Here is a 21,013-nt window from a genome sequence, read left to right on the forward strand (position 1 = left end):
TCTGATCTTGTTATCTGAAAACTAATTTGTGATTAATTCAGAAACCTTAGCATGGAGTCATGTGGGACTACAAACAAGAACAGTGAAGAGTCTTCACAGACCCTTGTCCTCCATTAGATACTGTGATAATTAAAGACTGCTGACTTGACAACGTTGAGAGTCACCTAGGAGACACACCTCTGAGCATGTCTGTGAAGAGTCTCCAGACCAGGTCAACTAAGGTGGGAGGAAGGACCTCAGATGTGGGCAGCATGGTCCTGTAGGCTAGAGTCCTGAACTGAATTAAAGGGACAGAGCAAGCTGAGCACCACATTCATCTCTCTTTTTTCCCTAAGTACAGCTGCAATGTGAGCACTGCCTGGAGCTCCCATAGCAGTGACTTCCCCACCATGGTGGACTGTGCTCTTGAACTCTGAGCTAAAATAAATCCTTCCTTCTTTACAGTTCTCTTGTGAGACATTCTGTCAAGTGACTGGGGGGTGTAATACTGATAGAAAAACAGATATAATTTAAGTTTGTGGATCTAATGCACAAATATAACCAACATAATTCAAACGACCTTCAGTTGAGCATCCCAAGAGATATTGACCAGTGTTCTGAATGTAACTGAGCCTTTCTACTGGGTTCAGACTTCTGAAAAGGTGACATCATTACCATATTTTTCACATCTATTCTGAATAAATAAACCAAGTTTTCTGTTTGCATGTGCTCCTTTCAGAAATACCAATAACCACCACCTGGACTCTTCAGGATAATTTTGATAAGCATCAAACCGTGTCACAGAGCATTGCAGACCATTTCTCTGGGTCCAGAGATGAGATGGGGATGACAGCAACCATCACCTCATCAGAGTACATTCCAAATCTTGATAAACTCATCTGTGGCTGTGAGGACGGGACTATTTTCATCACTAAGGCTCTGAATGCTGCCAAAGCAGGACTTCTAGAAGGGGACTCTTTATTGAAAGGTGACTGAATTTTCCTTTGCCTTATTTACTTAATTTATCTAATCTTCTACAAGCTATACAAAAATGATTCAGAGGCCTCAGACCTTTGGTGGCATTTGCAGATAAATTTGTGCATAATTTAATACTAAATTAAGCATACACATAGGCTTGTGAAGACTCAAGCAGAGAGTGGTACTGTCCCTACAGAGAATTGTATTCCCACTTGAAAGGCCACTGTACATAGTAGTTTCATTATATTTCCTGAAATTGTATGTGTATGTGTGCATATGCAAGCACACACACACACACACACACACACACATACACACACAACAACACCAACACACTGTGTGCAGTGTTTTAATTATATTACCAAAATAGATGCCATGCTGAGTTATTATTAAATAAATATTAATAAAATATTTTTGGTGCTCATCCTTCATGAGCTCATTTTAAATGACAAATAAAAATCAAAATTTAGGTTGAAAACCTTTCTGTTAATTGATGCCTAAATTTTCCAGCCTTTAGCTACTATGAAAGATTTGGAATTGATTATCCTTGAATCAATATTAGTTTGTGATTTTGATTTTGAAAATTAAGCTATCTGGATGGTTCCATAAAGAACTTATCTCAGAATATACATGAATACCCAATAATAACCTGTGAAATTGCAAATATTCCCCCAAATATTAATCAGCTTTTACATTTTTAAAACATTTAGATCTTTACCAATGAGGAATAAAATGGTATCTTCCTATATTTATTTTTATTTCCTTGTAATGAAGTTTGTGTTCTTATTCATCTCTATGCATTATGACAACTGATACCCACTAAACAAATGTTATTATACAATGAGTTGTCATATATGGGGAGGAAAGATAAGAGGGGATGGAGATTTTAGGATATACATTAAAAAAATAATAATAAATGCCTGTGGCTCCCCCCCCCCCTTTCCTATTTGAGAGGTTCAGCTTAGGGCATCATGCATTCTAGATCAGCATTCTACTGTGGGATCCTGCAAATGAACTTCCTTATTCTTTCCCTGCAGTGGTGGGGAGCAAACCTTATACATCCTATGTTTTGTTGTTGTTGTTTTGTTTTTATACAGTTTTCAATTAAAACATCCTTATCTAGTCCCCATTCTTTCACCACACTTGAACTACTCACTGAGTGTGAGTGACGTGTAGTTGACAACAGTGGGGTAAACAGCAGTGATGCCAGAAGTGATAACAAGTAGGTAAACAGCTGCCATTAAAAGTCAGAGAAAATGGTGGACGGTAAACATTTTAATCTAGGCCGATTTATCCTAATATCAAGAAAATAAACAGAAGCCTTGACTGACAGCTTCTGAACTAACATTCATTACAGCTTGCTAAGGCCAGAATATGAAGCAGAACAAAATAACAGGTTTTTGAGAAGATTCCATTTCAGTTCGGATAAAGGGAGTGGCAAATGGCCTTCTCAAGTTTGGAGAATGTGGATATCAGTGAAAGGAGTGGCAGGGGCTAGCGGCAAGGGAAGCAGCCTAGCAGCAAGGGAAGCAGCCTAGCAGCAAGGGAAGCAGCCTAGCAGCAGGCCTGAATTCTAGTTTACATCTGGTTTGAAAGCTACTTGCCCACATGTCCATGTGCTCTCCAGGCATTGTGCTGAGAATATATTCATTTCATTCAACAGTCTGTCCAAAGTGAGGGTGGTCATTACTCATATCTTGAAGAGGTGAGTAGACTCTGTGAGTCAGAAGAAAGGATCAGATGTTCACATCTGTGGCAGCAGAGGTAGGAAGTGACTGACTCCCAGATAAAGGGAGGATTCTGTCAGCAGCAAACCTTACACATTGTGCCTAGCTTTTGACAGGAGTTGGATGACCTATTTGAGCCTGGGATACTTTATCTGTAAGCAACAAAGAAGAGGTAGAAGTTGATAATTTCAAAAACCTTTTGTAGCAAAACATTCTTTGACATTTGCTTTTCTTTTCTGTTAGGTTTAACTTGGCTGCTCATGTGAAGAGGGAGTCAGTGACTAGGCCCTTCATGTTATAGCATGTCAACAGCCATCAGCAAACAGGAGATTTGAATAACCAAGTTTCCCACCTCATTCAAAGCTTGGTCTAGCTTCAGATGAGACCTTTTGCTTTTTGAAATGGCTGCTGAATAGAATAGTTTCCTTAGCCAACTGTGTGCATATGTTAAAAATGTGTGAAACAAAAATCTTAGAATTACCTTTAAAATAATTTTGTGCTACTTGGTGTCTGACCACTTTCCAGATTCCCCCTGTCATACACTTCTCAGAGGACATCACCAGAGCGTGACTTCATTACTTTACCCTCACGGGCTTGCTTCAAAATTAGATGAAAGTTGGCTGGTATCTGGGGATCAAGGCTCCTGTGTGATCCTGTGGGATATTTTTAGGGAAGAAATTCTGCACACATTCTTTTTGGAAGCTGGTCCAGTAACAAGACTTTTGATGTCACCAGAGAACTTGAAAGTAAGTGAACATAAAGAGTAAAACATAACACAGCTGCGTGGTGGTGGCACAGGCCTTTAATCCCAGCACTTGGGAGGCAGAGGCAGATAAAGCTCTGTGAGTTCAAGGCTAGCCTGGTCTACAGAGAGAGTTCCAGGACAGTCTCCAAAGCTACACAGAGAAACCCTGTCTCGAAAAACCAAAAAAAAAAAAAAAAAAAAAAGAAAGAAAGAAAGAGTAAAATATAACGCACAATTTAAAAAGCAAACAACAATAAAACCCTATATTCCCACTTTAGAAACATAGTGTGTTTATGCCCAGCTTTTTAGAAACACAGTGTTTCGCTGGGCAGTGGTGGCACACGCCTTTAATCCCAGCACTCGGGAGGCAGAGCCAGGTGGATCTCTGTGAATTCGAGGCCAGCCTGGGCTACCAAGTGAGACCCAGGAAAGGCGCAAAGCTACACAGAGAAATCCTGTCTCGAAAAACCAAAAAAAAAAAAAAAAAAGAAAAGAAACACAGTGTTTCTAAAGTAAACATTGGATCAATTAAAGCCTTATAAAATCCTCTTAATGACACATTAAGTTTTTTTCTCCCTAGTTCTGCCTTAATCTTTAGTATGGAATTTTAAAATAAATTCAAAGATTATACAAAAACAAGTCAAAGAACGTAGAAATCTATAAATTAAAGTTTAGCTTTGAGCCGGGCGGTGGTGGCGCACGCCTTTAATCCCAGCACTCGGGAGGCAGAGGCAGGCGGATCTCCATGAGTTCGAGGCCAGCCTGGTCTCCAAAGTGAGTTCCAGGAAAGGCGCAAAGCTACACAGAGAAACCCTGTCTCGAAAAACTAAAAAAAAAAAAAAAAAAAAAAAAAAAAAAAGTTTAGCTTTGATTTCCTTAACAAATACTGGGTGAACGTTTGATAAATATTGAATTTATGAGCATCAATCTACCCTGATGGGGAAAACAAAATAATGATAGAGCTTATCTTCTCATGAGACAACAACCTAAATCCAGCTAACAAAGAACTGGGGTCTTTGTTAAAATGTGAACTAGATTTCGAGAAGAAAAAAAAAAGCCTGTGGCAATATAGATAAGGTGTTTGAGTTAGATTGACTTATAAAATTATGTCCATATAGTTTAAATGTGGAGAAATCGACACTGCATTTGGTGATAAGATATATTTCTTGATCACAAAGTATTAAACTAAACAGTGAAATGCTATTCCAGAAACTTCCATGTTGACAATTGGAATACCGTTGGGATATATTTTATTTTATTCCTGAGTGTCTCTCCCTTTCAATCCTTTTCTCTTTTCTGCTCCAGGACAGAAGTCCAAGTCTGTCTCACCCCTGTGAGCAGTGGGCCTCAGTATGGGGTCAATAGAAATTAAACTATGAATTCAGAAATATTGTTTCTGCCTCCAAAAGCATGCTATTCTGCAGTTCTCCCTCTCTTTTCCTATGAATTATTTTATCTTCTAGCTTTCAAATGTTTAGAAAGCAGGATTGGATCAACTTGGTGTGGGTAATCTAACCTGTGATCACTCATGACCATTCGATTTATATTTTTGTGTTTGTGTGTGTGTTTATATGTATGTGGGGTGTATGCATGTTGTGTATGTGCACACATATGTGCCTGTATGTCTATGCGTGCGTGTCTGTGTGTGTTTCTGTGTCTGTTTGCATGTCTCTGTATGTCTGTTTGTATCTGTGTTTGTTTCTGTGTGTGTGTGTGTGTGTGTGTGTGTGTGTGTGTGTGTGTGTTTATATGTATGTGGGGTGTATGTATGTTGTGTATGTACACACATATGTGCCTGTATGTCTATGTGTGCGTGTCTCTCTCTCTCTCTCTCTCTCTCTCTCTCTCTCTCTCTCTCTCTCTCTCTCTCTCTCTCTCTCTCTGTGTGTGTGTGTGTGTGTGTGTGTGTGTGTGTGTGTGTGTTTGTGTTTCTGGATCACATGGAGCTTCACATTCTAGAAGCTGCGGGGTATACCTGTTCTCCACAAGGTAGGATGTCTGGGAGCTATGACATCTGACCTACATTCTAAAGTCTAGCCTCCATCTGTATCACATCTGTCATTTTGTGATTTTATTTTTCTGCTCAGTATTCCTTTAGTCTCCTTAAAATTGGCAGTGGGGAGGGACATGCTGTCCAACGCCCACACAGTGATTAGCCATCAGCACTCGAGCTGTTGTTCTGGATGGGTTAGCAGCCCCTGTGTGGTGCTAAGGATTGAGTTCAGGGCTGTGTGCCTCCTAGGCAAGTGTTCTTCACTACTACATCCCAGCTCACTTATTAACTTTGTTTAATTGTTTCATTTTATCAGTTAGTTTCCCAGGTTGGGTGGTGAAGGTGACCACTGATGACTTTGACAAATGTCTCCAGGACTGCTGTCTTGCAAAGTTCCTGTGTCCTTGCATTTTTGAAGGAGCACATTCAGCAGGAGCCATCTAAAGCTGCCCTGTTTTAGATAGTGTCTACACTAGGTTTCCTGTTTGGATTAGAATCTGTGGAGTTCTGGGAACCGAACCAAATCACATTCTGAGGCTTTAAGTGGAAAGTCTCAGCTCTCGATACCCTTGGGCCTAAGTTCGTGTCCACAAATAGCTTCTTTTTGTGGTGACAAATGAGTTCTGGGGTTTATTGTGTTCTGCCCGGTTTCCGACATCAGCATTGCTGCCGGCACCTGCTGAGTGATGGGAACCCTTCGCTATCTTCCGAGAGGATCTGGCTGTGCTCTGTCCCTTTCACTCCTGTCTCCTGACCTTCCTGGTGGGTTGGTGAGTTTAAACTCTGCCCTGTCTACAGCTGATTCATGAGTGCCCCCTGAAGGAATTCTGTTTAATGCAGAAATGCACTTTTGGAAATAGCTGCAACAGAATAGTGTGTGTGGGGGGGAGAGTTCTCTCATCAGGTAGCATATGGCTTTTCACTTACGTAAGCCTGGTGTTCTTCTTCAGGTTAGTGACGGTCAGATACTCTGCTGTGTGTGTGGCGACCACTCTGTGGCTCTCCTTCACCTGGAAGGGAGACAGTGCCTCCTGCGTGCCCGGAAGCACCTCTTTCCTGTGAGAACCATCAGATGGCACCCAGTGGAGAACTTTCTAATTGTTGGTTGTGCAGACGACTCTGTTTACATCTGGGAAATTGAAACAGGTAATCAGAAAGGTTAATCCTGGTTATCCTTTATCCGTCCGTCGGTGGGCAAGCATTTGTCCAGGTGGAAAGTTCCATAAGTCACATGGCGATGACCTCAGTTGTTTTCACTTTGGGTTGGGCTACATTTATAGCTGCAGTGGAAGTGTGGGAAATAAAACACAGTGGCCTAAGTCAGATCCTGACCAGCTGATGATTAGCTGACAGGGCAGCGCTCAGGAATGAGCCGGATATTTCTGGAAGCTATAAATAAAAACATAAGTTATCTACTTTAATTATTAACAAGAGAGAAATTTAGTGTCCTACTGGTCTCAAATTATCATTAAATTCTGCCTTCTTCAGCATAGTCACCAACTCAGCAACATTTTGAGCTAATTGATGATCAGTAATAATGGAATATAATTAATTATAAAAACTCCAAAAAACTTGAGTCAGGGAAACTGAAGACTCAGCTGTTCAACTGAACTTTTTTGATATCACACCACAGAGTTGTGTGTTTGGAACATTGACGGGATTTTCTTTTTCTTTTCAAGTTTGATTAGATGTCTGAAGACAGAATAAATAACACATTTCAGAAAGGGCTGGGAACATACCAAAGAAGGGAGGTGTAATTACTGCATAGGAGTTAGCACGGCCCTCTCGGGAGTGTGTTCCACGGGATCTATTGCATATTTTTTTATTGATCAAATAGTGGTGGTTTTAGGCTGGGTGTTGTTCACAGACTGGGTAGTTCCTAATACAGTTTCGACTTACACTTTGCCAAAATAATTGCCATTTTCTCCCCCTTTGACTGTCACGGGCTAATGATGGTGATTTGTACACTGGAGTTTCCAGAGCCTCCTGACGCTGCCCTGCCTTTGGACCATGTTTAACAGCTTGGGCAGCTTCAGTGTTCATTTTCTCATTTGATTCTCACAACTTGTGCAGTAGATGTGTTGATGGGGCCTGCCACACCTGCCGTGTAAATACGCAAGATTGCACAGCTAACAAGTGGGAGACAGTTCTAGGTCCTCGGTGACACTTCACACAGTAAATCCAAAATTATGATTATTTTTATTCTATAGTTATTTTTTGCTTTTATTTTATGTGTGTTATGCCTAAGCATATGCTTGTGCATCATGTGCATTTAGTACTGGAGGAGGCTAGAAGAAGGCATCGGATCCCCAGGGACTGGAGCTCTAGTTGTGAGCCACCCCATGGGTGCTGGAAAACGAAGTCAGACCTTCTGCAAGGGCGGCCAAGGCTCCTAACTACTGAGCTATCTTTTCAGCTCCAATCAGGAAAATTTTAAAAATCTGTGTGAAATCTATGGATCTGAGTGATAGCTGAATATAGTGGGTAGAAGAGATTTTTAAAATATTGACTGCCTCCAAGACCTGGTAGGGAAGAGCGAGCTACTGGCCATGGGCAAATCATGTGACATATCTGCAAGACAGTCCCCTTGTCTCTGGAATAGATGTAATCATACAGGATTAAATCAAATAATACCTCTCATATTGGAAAACAAGCAGAAAGTTATTAGCAATATTAACCAGATCATCATCATCATCATCATCATCATCATCATCATCAAAGGCTATAAACACATCTTAACTGCTGCTGTGAAGCCCTTTTCTGTGAAACACAAGTGCTTATTCATGCATTCAGCTGCATGATTCAGTGGGGATACTTGGGGACCAAGCCTATTTTTCATAGACAATAGAATCTAGCACAAATGGAGAACTATGAGGTCACTCGCAAATGTTCATGGTTCTACTATAAAATGAAAAGAAACAATTCCACCTCACTCTCAGAACATGCATGGTATAAATGCTATCACCTTACTGCTGTGCACATTCCCATGTCTACAAATAGATGCATGCATTACATTTCAATCATAGTCCTAGCAGGAAGCTGAATCCAACTCATATTTGTGAAGTGATGAGAAATTCATGAATGGAATAGTTGTAAATGTGTGGGTCGGGGTGAGGGGATGAGTGATGAGTTCCCTAACACGTGGGCATGGGCAGCAACAGGAACCTCCTCCCCCACTCCTGATAAATGAAGCAGAAAGAACCAGAAGGCAACTGAAAACCAGGAAGTTCAGGGGATGCTCCAGGCAGACATGCAGAGTCGAAGGAGGGAAAGTCACGAAGCGGTTCTCATCCTCCTAACGACCGCCTTCATTATTTAATCACACTAGACATCAGAGGTGATGGGGCTGGTTTTTGGCATCAGCCTCAGTGAGCACAGAGCCGGACACAGGTGGTAGGAATGGATGGGCTGGACTGTCCAATGGACAACGATCAGTGTAGTGGCTATCATGGAGAGAACATATTTTAATTCATGAGTCTCTTAGAATTGGCTATGAATATTGTTTCTGTAGAAGTGTTGTATCAAGTAAGCGCATGTTTGCTGCCAAATTAACCTATAGGATGTTTGTTCCAAACCAGGTTATTTATCCTTTGTTAACTACGCTGTTGTCCTTTAAAAAACAAACAAACAAAAAACAATATCAATTCAACCTAGGAAAGTAGTATTATTTATATATCTATCTGAGTCTCCATATGGGTAACAAATCCCTTTCTTTTCCCAAATTCTATCCTAATGCTCATCAGACCTCTGACCTCCTTTAAACTAAGTTTACCTAATTTCCTTTAGCCTTGTGTCTGGCATTAGCTTTGTTGAAGGTTGTTTTTAATCTCTGTAGTTCTTTTTCTTCCTTTGAGTTTTATGTAGACCCATTTTAGGAGTACGGGTGTTTGTATATATGCCTTGTACTACATGCCTGTGGGTATCAGAAGAGGGTGTCAGATCCCTGGGCACTAGTGTTGTAGATGGTTTTGAACTGCCATAAAGGTGCTGGAAATCAAACCCAGATACTCTAGGAGACAGTGATCCTAACTTCTGTGCCATCTCTCCAGCCCCATTTGCTTAAGATTTAAGGGACTATTTTTCTCTTCCCAAGCTGGACATCAGCTGGCTAATGTGGTACCATCATCATCTTTCTCATGCTTTATTTCTTCATTGTATTCTTTTTTTATATAAAGGTGGAAAGATCTGGAGTCAGGAATGTTTCCCACGTGCAGTTTCATGTTGTCAGGGAGCAGGGAACTCTGGCTAAGACCAAAACTCTTTAAGAGGAGCCTAAAAAATAGAATATGCCTGCTCACTGATGTGCCTGGCACCCAGCAAAATGAACTAATGAATGGATGGATGAGTGGAGTCACAAATGTCCCTGGGCCTCAGTGACTGGAGGATGGAGTTCCCAGCATCCACAGCTCCTCCCCAGCTGCTGCCTGGCTGGAAACAGCCCTGAGCTTTCTGCTCCACACATCCCACAGGGTCCAGAAGCTGATGCCTCCTCAGAGGAAGGACAATGCTTTTTCGGACTCCAGGAGTTTTTCTGGGCCTTTGTCCCCTTGCCCATGGCTGTGCAATTCGCTCGACAGGGTTCGAGTCACGTGACTGGATGTGTTCTTTGTTCCAGTATTCAGCCTCCTCAGAGACACAAAGGAGGAATCAATTGACTAAAGTGAGTCAGACGTTTCCCAGCACCCGCACACCTCCAAAGCCCAGAGGAGGGGGGGAATAGCAAGTGTCAGTGGGATAGGAAATCAAGGAAAGGGCCCCCACGTCCCCCCGGAATGAAAGGACATATTCTAGGGCTACACTCCCATGCCGATTTCATGCTGAAACCGTATGCGGTCTTTCTTTCTGTGACAGGTGGCATGGCTGGATGCATGTCTGATGATGCTCTGGGGTCATAGGTGGGCATGCTCACCTCATGGATGACCAAAATAGGGGATTGCTGGTTAACACTGAAGGCTCTTGTCCAGGCTGAGGGCAGAAAGCTACAGCATCGAGTGCTGAGGGCTTCCAGTTTTACTTATTGATCTGCTGGATGTCCCGTGATGTTTAGGCCTGATTAGGAAGGGGAAAAATTGGAGATGTCATTTTGATTAATATTTGTGCTCCCACAGCGTGTTTGGCAACTGAGGACTCCGGGTCTCACTGCTGCATGGCTGACACAATAGAAGTAATGCATTACTGAGTCTTCCCCTACATGCACACCAGGAATAATTTTCAGCGCTGAGCTAATTATCCCTTTTACACATTAAGTATGGCGTATTTCTGAGGGCTTTCGTGTTTACAGTAACAGATTTGCAGGGCAGAAACCTATACATTGAATTTCTTATGTGCTGTAAATGTAATGGTTATTTTTATTCCTGAATGTTTCCTGATCAACTTGTGCTACTGTTAGAACATAGTCCGTATCGAGCCACTTAATTACTTTTTGTGGGGGGAAAATGAAATCTCATTTGCTGAAAGATAAAACATTTCTTGATGGGATGGTTCAGTAGCTTTTCAGCACAGGGTTGGATTGTAAATATATTCAGCTTTGGGACCTTATGGTTTCTCCTGTGACTTCTGAAATTGCCCTTGTAACTCCAGAGAATCTGTATACAATACTTAAAGTATGGGCAAGGCTGTGTTTCAATAAAACTTTATTCAATAAAACAGAAACAGGCAATAGGCAGCTGTGGGTAACATACGTGAGACATAATGATTGTTCTTAACGGATAGTGTTGGGATAGTGCATCCAGTAAAGTGCCTGCAAGCATGAGGACCAGGGGTTCTATTTCCAGAGCCCACGTAAGAAATGTCAGGGTGTGGCATACAGTTGTAATCCCTGTCTGGGGAGGTGGAGACAGGAGCATCCCTGGGGTTTCCTGGAGAGCCAGCCTAGTCAAATGAACAGACTCCATGTTCAGTGAGACTCTGTCTCAAAACTAAAATGGACAGGCATTGAGGTGCCTCAGTAGGAAACAAGCAAACTAGTCGCCAAGTCTGATGACTTGATTTCAACCACAAAACCGCAGGTATGTTCTCCAGGTATGTACCTTGGTATGCATGCCCCCCAAAACTGTGGAGAGCAATTGTGGAAGACATCCCAAATCAACTTCAGGCAGCCAAGCCACATGCATGCACACATACATGTACATGTACCTGCAAACATACACATGAACAAATACATCACTCATACACATAAAAATATTGTCTTCATAGCAACTCATTCTTAGTTCAATCTGCTTTACTGACTGTGGAGGTTTGGGATTGCTGCTCTCATCTCACTAGTGAGAAAATGGAGTTGAGGCAGCCTCAGTGTGTCTAACGCAGCTGCCTAGGTGTCACCCCTGTATTGGGGACACATGTCTCTTCCTGAACTCTGGTGTGCCCCTCACTGTATATGACACAGTACAGTTCCTGCAGATGAAAGCCACTGTTCTGTAACCATCAGGCAGGAGCTAGATAAGAAAAATGCTAAGAAGAGAGGGAGCTGCTTCCATAAGATTGCTCGGTGCTCATTGGAAGGAGAATCTCTGGCTGTCTCTCAGAATGTGGCTTTTAATTTACACGTAGTCCTAACAGCGCTGGCCATCTGATTTCTCACATGGCAGATTACAAACAGCAAAGTATAAGCAGGAGGTGGATTGTGACAGGCACACCTGAGAGCACAAGCGACAGCTGACAGGAAGGCAGGAGAGGCCGACCGGAGTGTGTCAAGGCTCAAGCCAGCTCCCGAGCTCAGGATGGCAGCTGGGGAAAACAACGCTGAATTTGTTTCTACCATAGACAGTAAATTTCCAGCCCCATAATTTATTTTCCATAATGGACTTATTAGTACCAGCTGGAGAGCTCTTTTGGTCTTCAATGTTGTTGTCTAATTAGGAGATTTGGTTGTTGTTTGGTTGGTTTGGTTTTTGGTTTCTGGTTTTTTTTTTTTTTTTGGAGACAGGGTTTCTCTGTGCTGTGCAGCTTTGGAGCCTTTCCTAGAACTCAGTCGGTAGCCCAGGCTGGCCTCAAACTCACAGAAATCCACCTGCTTCTGCCTCCCGAGTGCTGGGATTAAAAGCGTGCACCACCACTGCCCAGCTAATTAGGGGATTTGTTTCCATAGTTTCAATGGAAATGGTAAGAATTGTGTTTTTAAAAAAAATTACGAAAGATTCTGGGCTGGGAGATAGCTCATCGGTTAAAGTGCTCAACAGTGGTTCAAGACCCACGAACAAGAGAACTAGAGTTCGAATCCCCCATAAGCCAAGTAACTATCCAGTAGGTGTGACAACTGTCCTGTAATTTGAGCCAGAAACAGGGCATCTCTCTCTTCAACCCAATCCTCCCCTACTCCCAGCAAAATGGCTAGGAAGATTAGCCTTATTGGTGAGTTCTGGATTTGATTGGCAGACTCTGTCTTGAAGAATGAAGTGGAAAAATGATAGAGGAATGTCCTGTACATCAATCTTAGCTATACACACACAGACATCCACACTTATGTGAAGGAGCATACGCATAGGGAGGCATACCATAACACACACACACACACACACACACACACACACACACACACACACACACACACGGAGGAGGAGGAGGAGGAGGAGGAGGAGGAGGAGGAAACATATGAGCAATGATCTTTGTCAACTAAAAACTAATAGGCCATATTTTCCAAATACATTCAACACTTTGTCTTGGAACTGTGTAGAGTGAAAACTGAGGAATACATGGGGCCCACAGTTTACTAGATCAACGGTCATATTCATTCTAGTGCTATAGAATCTGTGGTTAAATTCGAACTTTGCCATAACAAAGTAGCATACAAGTTGGCTCTGGGAAAAAATTTTTTACAGTACCTAAGTTTGAGTCCCTCATGGAGTACCATGGTGAATATTGGTATAACAGGAAATAACAAATGTTGAGATGAGCCCCAGGACCAACTGTATCACTCTGAGGATAATGTGCTTGGTTTCTCACCCAGGTCACCGTTGTCTAGCTAAAGTGGTAAAGTTATAGCATGTGGGATGCCTTGTCATCAGGGCTGTGGTTTACCGTTCACTGCACACGTAGTAGAGGTGGGCTGGAGTGGGCAGCATCCTGCCAATCACAGTTTCTCCAAGGTGTCCTTTTCCCAGAACTGCTTGGTTTTGTTGTGGCAGATTGCAGATGGAACCCCCTGGAGATGATTGCTTTTAGAAAAGGGAAAACAGGATGCATTTGAGTGCAAGGCAAGGTTTTCCTGTATTGCCTTGTCTAAGGCTGGTTTCCTTTATCATAATAATTACTGGTGTTATTACCCAATGTCTGTTTTTGCTGTGAAGCCTAGTTTTGAATCTTCACTCTCTCCTCCTTGGCCCTAGTTATCCAACAACACTGTAATTTGGAGTTGTGTGTGTGTGATCATGAGTGCTTGCATGGGTTGGTGCACAGCTGGGAACATGAACTTTGAGATTTAGCAACTGAAAATTTATCCAGCTAAGTTTAATCTCTTAGGTAGGAGCCAGTGCCCAGAGGAGGGTAAGAACATTAGTGTGGAGAGTTAAATTACCCATGTTTCATTTTTGTTCTACCACTTCCTGGGTGCATGAATATGTGAGTGTGTATGTGTGCATGTGATTATGTAGGGGTGTGTGTGTGTTTGTGTTTATTTACACAGCCAAAGTTTAATTGAGCTATTACTTAACCCTGTCTTTTGACTCTCCTGGCATAACACATAGGGCATATTACTTTGGTGTTTGCAAGGCATCTTAGAACATTTTGTGTGCTCAGAAACGAATGTGAAAATCAATACGATGTCATTCTAATTATAAAAACAAACGCTGTCTGCTTCTCACCAGTTAGGCCCCACCCCCATCCCCCCAACCTCCGTCCTTACATCCTTATTGCATCCATTGGGCAGTCGCTGCCTCCCTGGGTTTTGCTTTGTAAAGAAAGTCCAAGCTGTGATCCCTCTCGGCAGTTCCTGTGGTCACACTGCACTGAGTGCTGGCTGGGTGTGTTTGTCACCTCGCCACATCCAATGTGCAGGGGCCTCAGGCTGCAGAATCTCGGGCATCTGCTCTGCAGCTCCACCTTAGCGAAGCCCCTTCTGCAAACGTGTTACAGGAACACTTGCTACCTTAGCGGGGCTCTTAGCTGCAGCACGGAGTGGAAAGACGCCCAGAGGAGCCATCTGCCCTCCCCAGGTTTCCTCCTTTCAGCAGCCCACATCTTCCCAGCAGCCAGCTGCCACAGAAACGATTTGGAAAGCAAGACTCAGTGGACTGTAATGACTGGTGCTGGGGGAGTGCAGGAAGCGGGGGGGCGGCAGGGAGGGAGGCTTCTCTGATTTGGCCCCAAGATAAAAGACACTGGACTTAACTTCATTAGTCTGGGCGCATCAATAATATCCAATATCTACCATTCACATGTGTTAAGATTAGATGGGGGAAAGTCTTTCATGCCTCTGGAATGAACCAAGTAAAAATTAGTCCAGGGGTCAAGTCCTTGTCTTGGTGAGCAGAGGATTTTGTTGGGTTTGACGTTCCATGTCGAAAATAATATTGGTTATTTATCTCTGCCTTGTTGATAAGATCTGGGTAGAGATTGTCCCACCCTCTCCCCCAACTCTTTGCGCAGACCCAATTCTGATATGCCCATCCATGCTGAGAAGACCTTAGACCTGCTTCTGTGACTGGCAGCGGGGAATCCCAGGGGCACTAACAGACCTAAGACACGAGGAGTCATGGGTGAGGAGACGGCGTGGTAAGGTACTTACTGGGCAGCTGTGAAGAACCGAATTCAACAGCAGAGGTTGTAACTATAGCAACACAAGTGATGGACATAAAAGGAAGCTAGGGAGACACGGGTCGACAAGGGAAAGTGGGTCCCTGAAGTGTCAACTTGTTCCCAAGGAGCAGAAGAAGATGACGACAGGGGTGGTTATGTAAGCAGGACCCAGAGGAGGAAGGGGAGGCCCTAGTGGGCCTATGAAGAAGTCAAGCCAGCTTCCCTGCTGGAACTCCCAGCTTTAGACTTCTCCCCTCCAGGAGGGAACAGTTACTGCTTCCCCTTCCTCCATAGCTCGGTCTTCTGTTTCTCCCAATGTTCAACTGTTGTCCGCACCATAGAACTCGGGGTTCCCCTAGGCAGCCACCAGCACCCTGTTACAGTAAGATAGACAGCAGGAGATACTCTGGTCAAATAACAAAGTCATCCGTGGTTTTATCCAGTTCAGAGCCTATCAGAGATGCCTGGCCATACAGGGAATTTTATGGGCCTAAAGTATTTACCATTTCTTTCCCCTCACTTTTATCAACAATGTTAATACATAAACTTGAATCATTTGAAAATGTATACTACCAGTGAAACAGGAAATTAAATAATTTCATGGGCATTGAAAATGTTTAAAAATAAAAACAATGATTGATTGGGGTCTTTATCATCCTTTGTGTGAACTATTGGCAGATTTGCCAACTGATTACCTCACCAGTCAAGGCCTTTCTTCTACCCCGTCTTCTGTATCACCATCCATTTATCACATACTTTAAACTCAGCCCCCTTGGCATGTGGCTCTGCTACCGGATCATACAAATACTCCATTACTCACCTTTCCCAGCCCCCAGTTTCTTTTCTGGATTGATTTAAGAATTAAATAACACCGGGGGGCTGGGAATATAGCTAGTTGGTAGAGGGGTTGCATAGCATCGCACAGAGCCCCGGGTTCCATCCTCAGCACCACATAAATGGGGTGTGAGGAGGCATGCCTCTAATCCCAGCACTTGAGAGATGGAGGCAGGAAGCTCAGAAGTTCAAGGTCACCCTCAGCTGCATAATGAATTTGAAGCTAGCCTGGGCCACATGAGACCCTCTCTCAGAATAAATGGTGGATAATGGCAGACTTAATGATAAAGAGAGCTGAAGAGTAAGAGGATCAAACAAACAAACAAACAAAAACCAGACAATATTTTACAACTTACATACAATTCCTCCAGAAAGAGAGTGTTGGAAAATGAATATGTTGGTGTGGCTTATGATTTCCCATCTGTAGGTATTTTTTGAATGTCTCTATGGCTTGTATTCAGAGTGTAAGACAGGAGATGGAATTACTTTCTGAAGTTTTAAAAATGTAACAGAGATGCACATTTTTTATATCTTGATCCTTTTAGGCATTTAATAATTTGTTTCCATAAGAAAAATATTGGAAAAAGAATCATAGATTTGAGTCCAGGTAGGTGTGCCAATCAGGAGTCCTGGCTATATTGCTTCCCTACCGCTGCATAACAAATAACTTTGAACTTCATTGCTTAAAATCTTTAGTTTAATATCTCACCGTTCTGCAGAGTAGAGGTGCAGGTGACTGTCACTAGCTTCGAGGCTTTGGGTCTCACAGGGCTAAAATAAAGGCACAAACCCCCTGCCTGCAACAGCTGCTTTTCAAGGGCTAAATTAGTCTTTCAATTAGGGGCTGGGGAGATGTGCAGTCAGGATAGTGAGCTTGGATATCCAGTACGTTTTAAAAGCCAGGCATGGTGGTGTACACCTGTATGCCAGCGATGAGGAAACAGAGACAGGAGGAGATCTGGGGTTCAAATGACCAGCCAGCCCAGCCAGGTCAGTAAGCTCCAGAGACTGTGAGAGACCCTGTCTCCAAGGGTAAGGTGGAGAAGCAAATGAGGAAGAGACTCAAATCTACCTCTGGCTTCTCTCTGTAAACACACACATGATTGCACATGTAGACACACACATACAAACACATACATGCTTGCACATATAAGCAAAAACAGGAAAAAAAATAAAGGTCAACTAATGAGAACTGGCCTAATTGAAGGGTTTCCTTCTGAGGTCAAGGAATTAGTAATCTTAATGACCATTAGACTGCTATGACATCACAGTCCCATGGGAGAAGACTGGAGAAGATTGAGTGGTACTGGGGATTTACTTAGAGAGTTCTGCCTGTTTTCTTGGAGCTCAAGCTTGAGAGTCTGTAAAGACTCCAGAAGTGAGTGAATCCATGGAATTGAAGGGTAGGAAGTTGAAAGAACATTTTTTGCATACCTAGGTATGGATATAGTATTGACTCTCATAAGTAGATTCTAGTGGTGGTATCCTGAGCCTCGATCCTTCCAAACAAACTCCACAGTCCACTGACCCTGAGTTCACTCATTTGTCCACTCATTATTTGACTGATTGCAGTCAAAACCCTTCTTTCCTCCCTATTATATCCTCCCCCTATGAATACAAAGGAGACAAAGCAGGAACACCAAGACCCTCCGTAGACTTTGCCCTTCACTCAGCACCTTATCCGGGAGAGCACACTTCAATTCTGCCTTTTCCAATATGTTTCATCTTTCCAGGAAAAAACTGTAGATCAGCTCAGCAAGATAATGACCAAATTACCTGAACTGATGCCAGAAGCAAATAAATGATAGACTGGAATGTCTTCAGGGCCATTGCAGCCAATAAGTCAGCTAACCTTCAATAAGATGCATGAGGGATAAAATCTAAGAGAGTTATTTTAAAATTAAAAATAAATATACCTGGTATCAGAATGCAAGGCATACAGAGTGAGTGGCATTTTCTGTTAGTTAGAAATGGGATGATTTTTAATGCTATGCATAAGATAGGTGATTGTCAATTTAAGCATACTTTTCATATGATAAAGCAAAACATACCCTTTTCTGTGCACATTCTCATCAATTAGTTTGTTTAGTTCCAGAATGAAGTTGAAAATTGAAATGTAGTCATAGGTAATGTTGTTAACACAAGTTTAAGAAGAGAGATCATTTAATAAGAAACTAACAGGAAGCATCTGGTTTTAAATTTGCTTAAAGTTAGTATTACTTTTGCTTATAATTTGGACACATGTCAGCACCTTGAAACCTCTATGTATCTCATCTCTTATTCTCCCCCCGCTTCTGAGCCTGTCATTGCATTTTTCTGAAGGTCAATGGTCAGAATTGGATGTGGGGGTTGAGTGTGTCCCTCCGGTAAATGCTGGGATTTCTGTGAAGGTGCTGGAGGCAGAGCTGGGCTTCAGGTCACAGAGGTCAGAGATTTTTAAAAAAATGTATTCTATACCCTTAAGGTATGGAAGGTTGGTGGGAAGCCAGTTGTGAGTTTGTTAACCTACTCAGGCCTTTGCATAGTGTGAAATGAGTCAAGCCATTGAAGATCTATTTTACAGATGGATTTATTCCACTCTGCAATAGTTAGGAAAGAAGAAAGTGCCTTTATGCTTGGTTTAATATTTTCAGATCCATTCCCCTTCCCCATGCTTCCATTTCTTTCTAGTTAGCTAAATCTAAATCCCATGCCTCCAGGGCCTCCCCTTGGTCAAACTCACATCAGTTTCCTATTTTCCAGGGTAAGATGCAGTCACTGTGAAATGCTTTTATTAGGCAGGGCCGCTGGGTCAATCTCCATACACTTCTGTGAGCAAGTCACTGAGCTTCATGTGCAGCTGAAGATAAGTGAGAAATCTCACAACACAACCAATGGTCAGCTTCCTCCACACAGAGCAATTTGATTACTTTTGGCAGCCATCTGTTTGACTGAAATCTGATTGTATGAGTGTGGCTACCAAGTTGGATAATGAAGCTACTTTTTAAGCCTATTCTATTTTACGTGTAGTCACTTTGAAATATAACTGTTCTTAAGCACTGCCCCACAGCACATCAGATTCAGCTGAGGAAATCCTAGCGATGGAGGCAAGTCTTAGATCTATTATGTAATATTTCATGTTCTTACCATCAAGCTCTGTTCATGCAAACATGTGCTTGTTATTAATCATAACATCAGGTTTCTTTTTAGTAAATTTAGCTAATGTTTTAGGTTTCCACAATGATATGAGTAGAATATTTAATTGAATGAATCTCCCCTTTTTTTATGAACAAGTGGAGATTTGGTGGCTCTGAGAATTTGTGTTCCTATGATAATTTTATTTCATTATTATTCTCAGGAAGTCACTACTGTCTCAAATTCATTTACGTAGGTGGGCAATTTAAAACAATTTATTTGTTGATAGTTGATTATGATACTAGAAAGCAAATATCTGTGGCATTTTAGGATATATTTACTAGAAGACCAAACATTTTAAATTTGATGGAAATTACCATGGTGAGAACTTCCGGTTTCTGGGAGGGGACTTCTAGGGTCAGGCAGCGCAGTTCCTTCTCATTGTGTCTGTGGACAGGAGTACTACACTGGTGTAGCATAGTCTATGTGGACAGGAGTACTACACTGGTGTGGCATGTTATATGTGGACAGGAGTACTACACTGGTGTGGCATGGTCTATGTGGACAGGAGTACTACACTGGTGTAGCATAGTCTATGTGGACAGGAGTACTACACTGGTGTGGCATGGTCTATGCTTCCCTACCTCTCTGCCTTGCTCTTGTACCTTGGTCGAAGAACTGTCCTTTGCGGCCTTTCTTTCTTGAAAAAAGCCTGACACTTCAAGTCAAGTCTCCAGCACACATTGTAGAGGTCATTTTTCCCTATTCAAAAATGAAACCAGCAGAAAGAAGTACAGGAGGTTCCATATAAATATTGACAGTCCCAATGTCTTTGTCTGAGCTTATATTTTAACAACACACTACTAAACAGAAGGCCGGGTGAGACTCACCATTTTATATGCAGAATATAAAATACAATCCTCCCTTTATATGCAGAAAGACTCAGAGGTCTGTGTTGGCCTTCAACACTCCAAGTCCCCTTAGATGGAAGTCTGTCACTGGAATTTAATCCCAGCCTGTCTTATGACTGTGTAAGTTTCTGTCTACCTGCCCTGGTCTCTATCTGGAAATCCCCAGGCAGTGTATGCAAACACCTGACCTTTAACCAGACCGGGTCCATCATAGCTACATCTCTGAATCTCCTCTGCCAGAGTGTGTTAGGCATGTAGAGGTGGTATTCTCAGAAGGAGGGATTTGCCATAAAGGTGGAGGGGTGTACCTCTCAGCCCTCATATCAGGGGCACTGGTCCTTAGGATGGGATGAGAAACAGCTAGAAAGTTGAAAGCCTTACTCTTCCCCACCAACCTGTTGTTGGAATCCCCTCACAGAAGGAGGGGTTTTGAGGTGGGGGCTATTGGACCAGCAACTGAGTTTTTATCCATACTTCCCAGGCAGTGTGTGCAATTTAGCCCTAATTGAGTTTGGCCTTGAATCTAGGTTAGGCACTAGAGTATAGAAGCCTGGGGAAGTTAACTGAGGAGGACTATGGGCCATGGGGAAGCCATCCTCCATGCTGGGTGCAGATCTCCAAGTGCATCTGCCAAAGTCATCGACACCCGGCTTCTTTCCCATAATCCCCCACCATTGCTCTGTAAGTAGACCCAGTAAACTCACTGGTGTCTCAAGGTGGACTTTGGTGGAATGATACTTTGGTTTGTCACTGGGGAGGAATAGGAAGGTAGATTTGCTTATACCTCCCTAGGGGAAGAATTCTCACAAGAACACACTGATAGTCTTCCTTGTGGTTATTCTCATTTTTCTAGATACCCTAACAATTTAAAGAATGTGCTTAAGGGATATAAATTCCATGAATTCTGCTGAGAAGTGATTTAAAAGAGCTCATTAATCAGGAGAAAGAAGCAATAATAATTTGATAAGAAATCTTAAAATAAAGAATTAACTACTATGTT

The 21,013-nt window shown here is 42.5% G+C and overlaps 1 protein-coding gene across 3 annotated transcripts in view; it reads left to right on the forward strand.

Moving 5' to 3' along the window:
• The window catches only part of Wdr72 (WD repeat domain 72), a 173,670-nt gene that overhangs the window by 40,979 nt on the left and 111,678 nt on the right, over window positions 1-21,013 (forward strand). For all 3 annotated transcript variants that reach the window (XM_076576691.1, XM_076576690.1, XM_076576689.1), the window contains 3 exons: window positions 719-967; window positions 3,210-3,430; window positions 6,373-6,568. In XM_076576691.1, coding sequence (XP_076432806.1) covers window positions 719-967; window positions 3,210-3,430; window positions 6,373-6,568 — 666 coding nt within the window. The remainder of the gene's footprint in view (window positions 1-718; window positions 968-3,209; window positions 3,431-6,372; window positions 6,569-21,013) is intronic.

The sequence above is a fragment of the Peromyscus maniculatus genome, chromosome 7 (genome assembly GCF_049852395.1).
Source record: "Peromyscus maniculatus bairdii isolate BWxNUB_F1_BW_parent chromosome 7, HU_Pman_BW_mat_3.1, whole genome shotgun sequence".
NCBI classification, from domain to species: Eukaryota; Metazoa; Chordata; class Mammalia; order Rodentia; family Cricetidae; genus Peromyscus; species Peromyscus maniculatus.